At 36.9% G+C, this 14,804-nt stretch overlaps 2 protein-coding genes across 2 annotated transcripts; one reads left to right on the forward strand and one right to left on the reverse strand.

The window, feature by feature from the left end:
* The first annotated feature begins 6,299 nt into the window (after positions 1-6,299).
* LOC141720301 (major pollen allergen Ole e 10-like) lies at positions 6,300-7,121 on the forward strand. Its single transcript, XM_074522648.1, has 3 exons — positions 6,300-6,424; positions 6,625-6,853; positions 6,962-7,121. Exons 1-3 carry the CDS (start codon positions 6,320-6,322, stop codon positions 6,985-6,987), a joined length of 360 nt encoding a protein of 119 aa, XP_074378749.1. The 5' UTR covers positions 6,300-6,319; the 3' UTR covers positions 6,988-7,121.
* A 487-nt stretch (positions 7,122-7,608) lies between these two features.
* On the reverse strand, positions 7,609-9,026 carry LOC141690934 (S-adenosylmethionine synthase 2-like). Its single transcript, XM_074495699.1, has 2 exons — positions 8,932-9,026; positions 7,609-8,383 (listed from the first exon to the last, which is right to left on the reverse strand). Exons 1-2 carry the CDS (start codon positions 9,024-9,026, stop codon positions 7,609-7,611), a joined length of 870 nt encoding a protein of 289 aa, XP_074351800.1.
* Between the last annotated feature and the right edge of the window lie 5,778 nt (positions 9,027-14,804).

A 14,804-nucleotide genomic window follows, 5' to 3' on the forward strand; every position in this document is an offset into this window, starting at 1 on the left:
TCACATTGCTATGTCATCCTCCCTTCCTTGTCCTCTTTCTATTGGTTGGATGACATCATTCCCACTAATCCCTTTGATTAACTTCCTAATCGTTTGCCTAATGACCGCTGATCTGTTATACGGTTCGCTTAACTTTCGTTTTCGTTTATCGTTTGAGGGATCATACACGGGATCTTATTACTTAGGTTCCCTTAACCTTTCTCAATATATTGTATTCCTTTTATGATCCTCTCTTATAATCCTTTAATTTAAATCCTTTTTATCCTATTACCTTATACTCGATTCTTTCCGTATCTAGTGGATTTCCGGGAAAAATCAAAGTGTTCGGATTTGGATTCTGACGATCTTTACATACACTTATATACCACATAGAGTACTAATAATATCCCATAAGATCAATAACAGAACCCCTACATAGCGTGGCATGAAAAGTTTTCTCGTTCAGCAAAAACACTATTCATAAGGGTTTCAAAATTTCTCAAAAATTGGGGTTATTACAATATATCTACTGAGAAACAGCGTGCATATATCTTCACTAAGCCTTTAGCTGAAGATCGTTTCTGTATAATGCGTTGTGAACTAGGTATGTGTTCCTTGTAATTTTATGTAATTAATTATGCATTATGTCATAATATTTATATATTTTTTTGTATCTATTATTTTTGTGATTAATAGGGAATTATGTTCTGTATTAATGTATAATTATTTCATACATTTTTTAAATTGATTGTGTAATTATTTTTTTATTAGTCCGTGCTTTTATGCGTGTAGAAGGTGGTGAATAGATTTAGGATATCTTTCTGATTTGTCTTATCACCTCCTCGTACTTTGTGCATGTACTTTCTTTTCAGTACATCATTTCTTTCTTTCTTCTTTCGTTTCTTCTTCCATCACTACCTCTTTGGCTTCCCACTCCTATTTAAATGCTCTTTTTTAATCTCTTCATTTTCTTCACTACACCCTCACATTCTCTTCATAAATCTTCTCTTTCTCCCTCTCTCTCTTAATCCCCAACTTCTCTCTCCCATGGCCCATCGATCGAGATCCACCGCTAACCAAACCCCAACCGCCGGTCCATCAGCCTCTAAACGTCACCGTGTTACTGCCGTTGATTCTGAAGGGTCCAGCGAAGCATCTCCTAACTCGTTTGAACAGACATACAAAAGAAAGCGGCTCCAAAATCTTAACCAAGCCCATTCTGAAAGAGTGTATTTGCGATATTGAGTTGTTAACCCGAGTAGGTGTTGTTGATTTGTTCAAGTTCCAAGGTTGTGAGTCACTGTTGTCACCGGAAGAGGTTATCTACCCAGAGCTCGTCCGTGAGTTTTATTCAAATTTTCAATTGCTTCAGGAAGGACTTGTGTTTTCCAATGTTCGAGGGACTCGTGTCGTTTTCAAGGCTGATGCTCTTGTCAGAATCGGAGGTTTGTCGGATCAAGGGATGTGTCGATTCACTACACACCAGGATTTTATGGACGTTCCAGGGCTACAGTATGAGGAACACCTTAAAGCAATTATTGGCGAGAATTTTGTTGATGTCTCCATTAAACCCTCGGTATCAGATTTAACTCCACTCTCTCTGTTGATTTTTAAATTGTTTCACACAAATTTGTTGCCTCGTAAAAGTGGTCGAGATCGAATCACTTTTCAAGATTTGATTTTAATTTTTATGTTTGTTAAAAAGGTTTCCTATGATATGACTTTTTTGATAATAAAAAACATGCATCATTGCTCGACTCACGAGTCGATACATTTACCTTATCCTGCCTTGTTGTCTAAAGTGTTTCGATATTTCTGTGTGTCTGTTGCTTCTGTTAAGTCTGAGAAAATTAGTACTTTTTTTGATTTGTCTATTTTAACAGCAAATAATCTGTTTGTTTCTAAGTCCAATGAGTTGCATTTTGATGAAACTCATAGGCCAGTTGGTGGACTTCCAAAATCCCCAAACTATGTCTCTGACCCCTCTGATCAACCCACAAATGCTCTATTAAATTCGTTGTTAATCAAATTAAATGAAAACTCTGTTTCTTTGGCCAATCTTAATCAAAGTTATCTGATACCCTTGGCTCACTGACTTCACAAGTCAGTATCATGAATATTTCTTTTGAGATGTTTAGGAAATTTGTGTGTTCCTCTTTGGATTCGATCAATGCAAAGTTATCTGTTTTGCATGCTTCTGATGTTAAGTTGGCTAAAACGATGGATTTTGAGTTTGGTACCCTGCAAGAGGGAATGGTTTCCTCGGCTAAGGCCTGGGAAAAAGAGTTTGTAAAATTATTTTTCAAGCTTGGCTCCGAGACTAAGTTCATGTCACAGTAGCTGTCTGCTATGTAGGACAAGAGCAAAATGTACTGGCATAAGAAACGTGACTGGATTGGAGATTGTACGTTGGAAGAGATTACAACTCCTTTTCCACTTCCTGCCATCCCTCCACCCTCTGTTTTCGGTATGATAAGGGAAGAATACAAAGAGAAAATTTTTGAATGGCTTCGGGAACGAGATGGAAAAGCACCAGCTCATGATGCGTTTGACAAGCTTTTCTCGGAATATGGTTCTGCTCCCGTCTTTCCAACTGCTAAGGATAAAGCTTCTGGCTCGGGAAAAAACAAAGGGAAGGCTCCAGTTAATGTGGACGACTCATATTAAGCCTTTTATGATGATAATGGGGAGGAAATGAAGTTGTTTTGAGAGTTTTTAAGACTTGATTTGGTTTGGTTTGTTATGTTTTAAGACTTTGTTTTTAAGTGGTTTCATTTTATGGTTTTAAGACTATGATGCTTTGATGTTTTGTGATGTATACTAAGGTTGTTTGATGAATGATTCTGAATGGTTTTAAAAGACAAATGGACACCCTGGTTGAATGGGTGGGTTGTTCTTTTGGGTTTATTAAGTTTTTATAATTGAGATTGTCTCATTTGTATGTCTCATTATATTATATGCATACTGTCTCTTTCATCCATATCGTATCTTATTGTCTCATTCACATTGTTGCATTCATATCATATCTGTTGCATACATATCATAAACTGCTATATATATATATATTCTGCTGTTGCTAATATTCTCTCTAGGAATTTAAGTGCTTTTGATAAGGGAGCATTTATGTTCTTTTTGTCATCATCATAAAAGGGGGAGAATATTAATCTACTAGGTTTCTGATGATGATTTCTCTTCAGCAACAGAATGATAAATCGATGTCAAGCAATGCAGTTTGTTCAGACATTTCAGGAGATTATATCGCAAGTTTAGGTTTGTTAGGGTTTTGTATAAATCATGTTTTGACTGGATAAATATATTTTCATCTTATCTCAAACAAACTATATCTTATAAACCAAGTTTGAATTATTCAAAACTTATCCTTTACTTGGTTTATCTATTTCAAACAAACTAACAGATTAGCTTTCAAGTTTCATTCAAATATTTTCAAACAAACTTGTTTCAAATCTTATCTATCTTATCCTTTGTTTGAAAATAAAATCTGTTGGAACTTTGCTTATAAATACAACTCACGATTTCAGATTTGCCCCTAATGCTTTTACGTCAAACTTTTATCATCTGAAACATCTTCTTATTCTTTTTATCCGAGATACAAATCCAGTCGAACAAGATATAGTTTGAGTTGTAATATTTCATTGTTATCTATTGCGTGTATTCATATCAATTTTGTGCCGGGTTGTGGTAAACTTGATTTCAAAGTATAGCAAGGTAGCTAGAAGGCTAAGGAATAGCAGTGGGTTAGGTAGCAAGTTAGCTTGGGAAAAGGTTTCTTTCAAGTGTTATTTTTGTAATCAAGGAAAGATTGTAAGTTCTTTATTAAAGTTGATATAATACATTCTCTATGTTAATTGACATAGGGACTTGGATGTAGGCCACAGACTAGGTGTAGGGCCCGAACCAAGTGAAAACTTTTGGTGTTTTTACTTATTCAGTTTCCAGCATATTGCATTGTCTTTTCTGTTATATTCATTCTGCAATTAATAGAGACTGTCCCATACCCTGTCTCACTTGTAACGGGATTGTCCGATTTGCATAAGAGACTGTTTCATTTGCTTAGACAGTTAGAATATAATACTATCTATCTAGCCCTTTGAATTTCAACGCAACCAATGATCTGTCAAATCTCTTCTATTTTTTCATCAAGAAACAGTGCCATTCATGTTTCTTGCTGAGTATGGTTTCAACCACTGCCAGGATTTGGTTCATGTGCCTCAGCCTTTTGGCAGGTTGAGTGAAATCCTGGATCTTGACAATGGATTGGGGCCACATTGGCCAGTTTTTGAGAATGCACCAAACTTTGGCCTTGGGGAAGTTGATAACCCCCTGGAGCCATTTGATCATGTAGTCAATCATCCAAATAACAGAATAATACAAATCCAGAAGTCAATCTTTCAGATCTTGTTGGATATGGCTATGAACAAAAATGTAGCCATGACCGAATAATATATCGACTAATAATCTATTGGAGTTCAATAATTTGGGCTAGCAGTATCAACAGCATGATAATATGGTTCTTGACTACAACATGCAGCCTCCTGATAATATGGCGACCAGTAATGTTCAAGTTAGCTCTGAGATTCTTCCTTTTGTGAACTCTGAAGCACAGAACGTCATTAATTAGGGAGTTGCTTTTAGGGAGCCACAGATGTCTTCTATGTTCTCGATCAATAAAATAGTCGATCATGGGGATAAGAAAAAGGCTGTTATGACAGAAGATTTTGTTGCTGGGTCCGTTTCGGGTAATGTAAACTGGAATGGGTGGTGGAATGATGGCTCTAATATCATGGATTCTCATCTCTCTGTTCAGACTTCCATCTTTGGAGGGCAACTCCAGATTGGCGGTTCTTCCAATTCAATTGGCTACAAGATGAAATTGTCATTATAAATAGATATCTGAGCTACTAGTTAGTAATGTCTATGCCGTGTTTCAGTAATAAGATTATCTATAATATTTTTCTAGTAAGATCTTCTCTTAGTTAAGGGTAACTCTTCTCTTTCGGGGTTTGCTGCCGTTTGGTGCTTCTTATCAATAAACTTATTGCGTACCCAAAAAAACAAAAGAAGTATTATTGATTATCCTTGTAGATATATTTTAATTATGGAAAATTTGTCAAAGTTTCGATAATCTTCATGGGCAAACTCATGGCAAGGTTAAAAATCTCTATTGGAGATACTCTAATATTTAGTTAGCATTTAACACATAAATAATGATGCGAAAATTTATAATTAATTTTGAATAATAGGTAATTTTAATTAACTCAAATTTTGTAGAACAACAATCTCAACATGACTACACAACTAACATTTAATCATGAAACTCTTGACAAATGGGCAAGCGTCACGATTAGCCGATTCTTTAACAAGAACACCTCAACAATTTTTAGAACTAAAATCATCTCCCTGCATTCGGAAATGTAGTAATCAACTGGAGTTGGTATCTCTAGGGAGCTTCTAATTGCCTGGACAGTTCCCATGCTGTATGTCTCCACAACAGCTTCAGTATTCTTGAGCCAGGTCAAATACCTCCTTCACCCCTAAAGCTTCATCTACGCCCGAGTCTACTGTCCCCATTCGACTTCCCTTCTTTGCCTCTTGCACCCTAACACTTGCATCACCAGCAATCCACCCAAATTCAAAACGACCCATATCATCAGATATAGCCACATCAACGTTAATCTTGATTTTATTACCACTTGGCAAACACCAGTGCTCATTACCTTCCCCTGGCCTGGTTAACCATAACAAACTGGGAATGAAATTTTTTTTCTCAACACTTATCTGCTGTTCAAGATCACCTTTAGGCTTTAGCTAATGCCACCAAATTTTGAATAGAGTTAATCTTGTCATCACGCACCTTCTCATTACGTTCTCTCCAAATGTTTAAATGAATGTAATTATATTTGTTTTGAATTAAATATATATTTTTAAAATAAATGTCTTAATATAGATGTTCTTACATTATTTCAAATGAATAAGTTTTAGAATGTGTTTAAACTAGAATAGTTAAATAAATTTAGTTGGTCCGAACATCGTCCAAATAAAGCTACCAAATTTTTTGATGTTTTGATCCTAATTATATATATAGCATTGATGAATGACATAAAAGCATATCTTGAGATTCTTCTTATAATTTGTAGTTGCATTGTTTGTTATCAAAATGTTACAAATGAAAATATGATATCTCATAAATCTGTAAGGATCCTTAAATTATCTAATCATAAATGAGATTTCTTATCTTGAGCATGTCACCAACTATATGAGCCCTGAGAAAAACACAATTTCGCAATCAAATCACTAGAAAATCAGAAGAAAAAGAAGTTCAATGGCAAGGCCAGATTTATACTTGTGCTGTATTACCATTTTACTCGGTCTCTTTGCACTGTCTACTTGTGAACAATCTACATTGGCTAAACCAAATGATGGTGATGTAAGTTAACAATCTTTCCCTTTCAGTTTTTGCTCATTGGTCGTTACATTAATTAATTACTGTCAAAAACTTATTCACTGCAGTACGACGTACTAATGAATAACCCTTTTACTTCTTACTAAAACATGAATTATTTGAAATGCACCTGAAAATATGAGTACGCATTTAAATTGAACTATTTAGATTGTTTAGCGATACAGATTCCGCCTCCGACATGGTGTGTAGCATCAGCTGCAGCAACAGATGCACAGCTTCAGGGATTCATAGACTTTGCATGCGGAGGAAAGATAGATTGTCGTTTCATACAGCCTGGGGGAGACTGTTATGACCCAAACACACCAAGAGGCCATGGATCTTGGTGTCTTGATACCTATTACAGAGAATATAAAGACTGTAATCAGATTGGTACTATTGTTTACCAGGACCCTTGTAAGATCACTAGCTCTATCCTATATTTGATTTGTTTCTTACTTCAAAATTGTTCTTTTTTAGTTACGGTATTTTGTTTTATTAACCTATTATCTATTGTTCATGCAGCTTATGGAGACTGCCTTTACATTTAATTTCAGTACCTGGGAGTTGTGATTGAAAGAGCAAGACTTGTAACTTGTTAAATTATGTTTGAAAAGGAAGAAATGTCTACAGTCCAATAGCAAGAACACATAGTTAAATGCCTGTTTGTTTTTATGACAATTTTAGCGACCTTGTTTGTTCCATGAGCCTATTACAAATGGTGTCTCTAAGATAATAGCAGTGTTCCAATCTTCTAATCAAAACTAATCAAAACCCTGCTAACATTAACATTAGTCTTGATTATACCAGCAGTAACATTAAAAATATAAAAGTAGGGGCTTAACAATCCTAAGACTCAACTAAAACTCTGTTTCAGTGCTGCAAGTACAGAGCAAACATCTTCATCACAACACAAGCATACTAAAACTCTGTAATTGACATTCAACAAAGGCCTCTAAGCATGCAGATGCATAGAAAATAATTAGTAGATAAAAAAGGTTAGAAGTTATAGCCATAGGAATCCTGAAACACAATTTCAGAAAATTACAATTGCTCTGTAATTAACTCTGTTCAACAAAATGACAAAATTACACCATGGGCATACTCTCAGTCTCACATAAGAGAGGTGCCAAAGTACATTATTGATCACCTAAACTTATCGAAATGTAACATTAGTTCCGGGGTCTGTTCCATATGAGGGGTTTCACAACTTCCCAAGTGAAGTCGGAATTATCTCTTCCAAAATGCCCATATGCATCTTTCTTAAGAAACCTGCCGTTGCCTCCTCTCTTTAGGTCCAAGTTGATAGCAATCATTCCAGGCCTGAAATCAAAAGTTTCCTTCACAATTTTAAGAATTTCCTTGTCTGGAATCTTCGCTGTACCATATGAGTCGACAAAAACTGAGAGTGGCTCTGGGACACCAATAGCATAAGAAACTTGCACAATGCACCTACGTGCAAGCCCACTTGCAACGATGCTCTTAGCAGCCTGTCTAACAATGTATGCTCCACTCCTGTCAACCTTGGTGGGATCTTTTCCAGAGAAGGCACCACCACCATGGGCTCCCCAACCACCATAAGTATCAATGATGATTTTACGACCAGTGAGACCTGCATCACCATGAGGCCCTCCAATGACAAAACGGCCAGATGGGTTCAGGTGGAAGATGGTCTTTGCATCAAGGTATTTTGCGGGGATGATAGGCTTGATCACATGCTTCTTGAGGTCAGCAGCAATCTCATCATTAGTGACAGTTTCATCATGCTGAGTGGAGATGAGGACTTTGTGAACACGAATTGGAACCATTGCGCCCTTATCGTTGTAATACTCAACTGTCACTTGGGTTTTACCATCAGGTCTCAACTTTGCACAGGTTCCATTCTTGCGAACTTCAGTAAGGCGGGCACCAAGCTTACAGTAGCAAGAACATGGTGTTACCAGCGATCTGTGTATAAACAAATATATGTATAGGTGTGCGCATGCAAAACAAATAATTGAATAACAAAAAAAAGGAATGGAGACGGGAAGTGTATTGCAAAGGATATAAAAACCCAAGTCCGTTGTGAAACTGTCTCTTTAAAACTTATTAGCCCTCACCGTATTGTGCAAGCAAAAAGCCTCCCATGATAAAACAGATTGCACTGGCGACTCTGAAGGTCGGCACTCTCAGCGAGCTTGAAAGCGAGCAAGAAACTATCACGGGTTAGAGGGTAGGTATTTAGGAACGGCTGTGTATTTTTGTGTTTAACCCTAATGCCCTCGAGATGTTTATATAGGGAGGAAAAACTTGTGCGCTACACAATTACCATATTTAATTAAAACGCGTTAATTAATTAGGTCGGTGGTCAATTAATTATTATTAATTAATTCGATCGACACAAAAAATAAAATCTTAAGTCAATTTATTTGAGCCCAGGCTCAGTGAAAAATAAAAATTAGCAAAACTAGTCCGCTGTTATTCGAGCCAATTTTCTGCCATATTCGTGTACGCACGTTCCACACGTGGGCAAGCTCGAAGGCTTCGCAAGCTCGAAGGCTTCGCAAGCTCGAAGGCTTCGCATGCCTCGAATTGCCCCTCGAAAGACCATAATTTGCACCCCCCTCACGCCCGCGTAGGTGATGGAGCAACACTTAGACAACACATGTGAACACTTCATATGTGTGTTGCTATATAAATCTAAGGAACCTCTTTTCCTTTTAAATGTGGGACTTAAGAATTTATAACTTATTTTCCATTATTAAGGGATCATCTTTGGATAATCATATATCACTTACCCCTTAATCATTTTGACTGATTCAAAGTGTCTCGGAAAGCTCTCGTAAAGGAGAACACATTTCAAGCGTCACTCGTTGCACACACGCGACAACCAACCACTCAAACGCGGCTCAACAGAGACTCTGTGTAAGAAATAAAAGAAAAAATTGATGTTGGACGAGTCTTAGCTTTGGAGGGAATCATGTATTTATAGGTGGACCAAAGTGAGCTTTGCATTTCATATTTTTACATTAAATAAATAAATAGTGGGCCTAGTTAAGTAGGTGAGAAATATTGTTTTAGTATTATAACCGTCAGATGGAAAATGGTTGGATATTTTAATGGCTTAGATGGTTTTGAATGGGTATGGGTTGGTGGCATATAATTTTACCTAGGGTTGCTAACGAACCGCGCCGAGTCGAGCCGAGTTTTGACCGAACATAGTTGAACTTTATTATTCTTTTTGACGAACCGACTCGAGCCGAGTTTTTTTATCGAACAAAAATTGTTTTCGAGCTCGAGCTCGTTAACTAACGAGTCGAACACGAGTTTGTTCACGAACATAAACGAGCCGAGCCAAGTCAGAAAAAAATTAGGTCAACCACTATATGACTGTAAAAATAACTTCACATAAAATTATTATTTTTTTGAAACTTTGATTATATCACTAAAGTATATATATGTCTTGACATCTATACGATTGGATCGATGAAAAATATTTTTAATGTTAGGTCACACACACTGTAGAGGGGGGTGAATACAGTGTATAGCACAATCAAATCGAACTCTAATAACTCAAGTAACAGAAAACAAACTTTATTCAAAATAATAAACTCTGTTACAGTATGGAACTGTCCTCTCTCAGTGATGAACAAATATCAAGAGAGCTGCTAGGGTTACAATGAATAATCTTCTCGATAATGATAACACTTATAGTGTAAACCCTATGTATGTGTTTATATACTACACAGTTACAAGATAATCGCTAATTAATATGGAATATAATTCTGCTTCCTAAAATATATCAATCAGATATCTTTTCTTCCAAGTATTCCATTCTTCACGGAATTCCTTCTTCATGCATATCTCTTCTTACGTTTTTCTAGATCTTCTCTTCCTGTAAATCAGTTGCCTTCCTTATCTGAATATTTCCTTTAAGTCCTGATATTATCTTCTGATAAATATCTCATGAACCTTAAGTACTGATGACTTAAGTTCTGACTTCAGTATAAGTGCTGATTTCAGTTAAGTACTAATTTGTCCTGATAAGTAAGATCTGAAAACTAAACATAAATCATATTAGTCATGACATTATCAAATATATCTAACAATCTCCCCCAACTTGTAAATTAGCATAATATACAAGTTTAATAGATATTTGATGATGTCAAAAACATTAAGTACAAATGCATGAGAATTTGACTAGATAACTATAACGTACAGTCCTTAAAGCTTTACCAACTTTAACTTCTGATAACAACTTCAGTCTGTATTCATATCAGAATTTGAGCAGTTGTAGATCTTGACTTGGCTTCACTTTCTGATCTCTCTGATGTCAGGAGTTGTTCTGAGATAATTTTTTAACAAACATCTCTCAGCATATCTGAGTTCATCAATCATCCTCCTTTTAGCATCTTTAAGTTCTGCAGAATTTTCACCAGTTTGAAAGATTGCAGCCCTGAGATCATTAATTTTAGCTTTCCTTATGTCCTGATCCAGTCTGATCAAATACGCCTTGTCAGACTCAAGATTGAATTCCACAGCCTTGTAACCCAGAAAGGTAGTTATAATCTTAGCAGAGTTAGGCTTCATCTCAATAATATCACCCTTGTGATCTCTGTACTTTGAAAGATATATACTGTCAGACTTAACAGAATAAAGCCTTTTCTGTTTCTGAATTTGACTCTTCAAATAGTTTGCAGCACTTTCTGTTATTTTGTCATTCACTTGAAGTAAGAATAATACATGTTCCAATTCTTCAAAATACTTCAGTGGAATGGCATTTTCCCTTGTATGATAAACCCTACCATCTATCATGAAGTACAACAAGATGTGTTCTCTCAAGTAGGTATGGTAAACCATCTGTACAGATTCTAGTTGATTCAATCTTTCAGGAGTTGCTCCAATACCTGGTTCACTTAAGGAAGTTGGATCATTGGTTGTGTTCCGTATTCTTCTTTTATCAGCACTACCCAATCCAGATTTATCTCTTGCTTCCTTTCCAGTAACCACTCTTGCTTCAAAACCACTTACAGCAGTCTTCAAAGGTTGAGTCTGTTTGGCTTTGGTGAATCCTGGTAGGAGTAACTTTAAAGGATTAACATGAGCAATGTCAGAGGTTTCCTTTGATTTATCTTCTGATATCAAGTTAACTTGAGCTATGTCAGAGGTTACTTGCTTCTTTGAGATATCAGAACTAACTATATCTTGAATCTGAACAACTTGAGCCATGTCAGAGGCTGTCTTAGAAATTTTTCTTGAAGTCAGAGCAAGATCAGCATCTTCAACAATAATTTCTTCATCCACAGGAGGCACATAAACCTTGATAGGTTCACCAACTTTCTCTTTGCCCTTGGACCTTGGATCTATCTGTAATTGTGATTTAGCCTTGGTTGCTTCAGGATATATTCTTTCTTTTATCACAATGCCTTTGGTCTTTGGAAGTTTCTTTTTACCAACAGAAGCTTCAGATTTAGAATTGACTTTTTCTGACTTAAGTCTAGCTTCTTCTTCCATCAGACTTTCCAAGTCCATTCCTGGATTTTCTTTCAGAAATAACTGTCTTGATATTTCTTCATCAAGATCCAAAAGTTCATCAAAACTTATCCTTTTACCAGTAACATAAGTAATTCTTTTTCCAGCATCAGAACTTGTCCCGTGACTTGTAATTTCATCTCTTCTTGATGAGAAACTTCTACCTTGACCATGACCTCCACCCATTCCACAGTTTCCCTGGTCATCTTTTTCATCATCCTTCCCCTTCAGTGTCTTAACAGTTTTGCATTTGGACTTAATTACTTTCTCCCCCTTTTTGGCATCAGCAGGTAAGAGAAGAGAGACAAGCAATTCCACCGAGGCTTGGATTTCATCGAGTTGAGATTGCTGAGAAGCTTGATTTTTCAAAATATCATCAATCTGAGACTGTTGCTTCTCTTGGGTCTTCTCAATGTAAGCAACTCTGTCAAAGGTAGGTTGGAAGAATTTTTTCTTATCAATTTTCTGAGTCGTTTCTTGCTTGAGCAATTCTTCCTGAATTTTATGTAACTCTGCATGAGTTGTTGAATGGAGACCTTGAAGATGTCTAGTACTCAATGCAGTAACTCGAATCTGTGTCTTGAAATCATCATTAATTAACATTTCATCAGCTTTTGCCAAGTGCTCAGCAAGAATCTTTTCAGATGGAACAAAGGTAACTAAGTTCCATTCCTTATTCCACTCCTGTCCTCTAGGAGTTTCACTCCAAGGTACTGGTGCTGCTCTTGTAACAAACTTCTTAACTATTTCAGATTTATGAACAGTTTGTTGAGGTGCATGTCCTGAAGGACCAGCTTCATCAACATCTGCATTAATAGCAACATCACCAATAGTATCAGCATTTGAAGCATCAGAACTGACAGAATCAACATCTTCTGATAAAATTACAGTATGAGAAGCAATTGAGGCTTCAGCATCATCCTCTAAGTGCTGATCTATTTCCAAGTTCTGATCAACAGCCATATCCCGATGTTCACTTATATTCTGATCATCAACATCAAGATGCAGAGAAGGTGTTGCAGACAATTCTGGAGTTTCATTAGCATCAGTAAGTGGTGTTGTTGATGGATTAATTGCTGTTGGAGCTTCTAAGTAGAGAACCCCAGGCACAACCAGGTTGTGAATATCAATTTCAGCACTTGTGCCTGGGTCTACAGGAGATACGATTTCATGTACAGGAGACACAGATGGTGTGTTTGCCTTATCGGTAGCAGCTTCCTGAGTTGGGGACAATGGAGAGGAAGTTGCAGTAGCTTCAGCAAAATCTGGTTCTTTTGAGATCAGAGATTCCTGATCTCCTTCCTTAGCTGCTGCTTCCTCATCATCTGAAGCTGGCCTTTTAGCTCTCTGTTTCTTGTATCTCTTTGAAGGTGGGGATTCCTTGGGAGGTTCACCATAAGTCATTCTTCTAAGCCTTTTGAGAAGCTTAGATCCCCCAATTACAGAATCCTTCTGAGAAGGGACCTTCTCAGCTTCTTTAACAATAGGTTCTGATGCAGAAACCTGTTCCTCACTATCAGACTCATCTCTCAGAACAATCCTCCTTCTCTTCTGTGGTGTCTGAGGGTCAGTCTTTGTCATCTTGGGCTTGGAAGATGAAGGCTTCACAGTATGTGCTGATGATGAAGGTTGAGCTATCTGTGAAGGTTTGAGATGTGTTTTGATAGAGGATTTAGGTATAGATGTATGAGTGGTATGTTCTGATGGTTGTTGTGGTGTTTGGGATGTGGTGGTAGGTTGTACATCAGGATAAACAGATCTATAGGTTTGAGGATCAGCATTTACCAGGATCTGTTTTACAGACTGAGGAATCTGTAAAGGTCTAACCACCGTTTTCTTAAGATCAGCATTTACCAAGTCATTAAAAGCCCGTTTTGCAAGTTTAAATGGTGGAAATAAGTCAGTGGTAGGTTGGGGTTCATCAGCACAACAGAAATTATATATAAGCTGACAGAATCTAGCAAAGTAAACTACATTTCTATCCTCTGTCATCCTATCCCCAATAAAGCCTAGCACAACACTTGCAAAATCAAAATGAGTTTGGTTAATAATAGCATACCCGATGTGCTGACTCATTATTGGAATGGCATCAAAGTTGGAACACTTATTCCCGAAGGCTTTAGTGATGTAGTCGAAGAAAAAGCTCCATTCCTTTCTGATATGTGCTCGTTTCAACTGTCCAAGCTTAGCCAAACTCTTCTCATACCCCAAATTGGCCATGAGCTGCTGTAGAACTGGTTCCTCCGGTGTTGAGAAAATGCAGCCTTCTGGTAAATGTAGAGCTTTACGAACTGTTCCAGGAGTTACCACATGTTCAACATCATTGACTTCAAAAATAATACTTGGAGTACCAGTTGCACCACCATTGTCAAAATGCCCAGTCCGCCAAAGCATCAGAACTTGTTGGCTTGAAAAGACTGGTGGCTGGGTCAATGCATACCTAATTTCACTGTGTGCAAGAAGATCTTGCACAAAGTGCAACTCAGATGGAGCTTCATCATGATTTAAGATTGCAGCATAGTTGTTGGGAACGAACTTGGCTCCATCTATGATCAATTCCTTAGGTGTCATAAGAAAAAAATTGAGAATTAAGGTTGCCTGTAAGGTATTTGATAAAATTTCTATATGAAAAACAGCGTCAGGAGATGAGAGAGAGTAAAAGTAAAGAAAGAGAGATAAAGTGAAAAAGTAAATAAAAGATTATATAATCTTCTCTCTCTCTTACTTATACATGGTAAAAAAATAACCGTTGGACACCTGTCAGCCATGCAGCAATAATGAATAGTTAATGGGCACGGGAAAATAGTAATCATTACTTATCACATGCAGTTTTTCAAGGAAAAATCGTTCCACTTAC

The sequence above is a fragment of the Apium graveolens genome, chromosome 1 (assembly GCF_009905375.1).
Source record: "Apium graveolens cultivar Ventura chromosome 1, ASM990537v1, whole genome shotgun sequence".
Lineage (NCBI taxonomy): Eukaryota > Viridiplantae > Streptophyta > Magnoliopsida > Apiales > Apiaceae > Apium > Apium graveolens.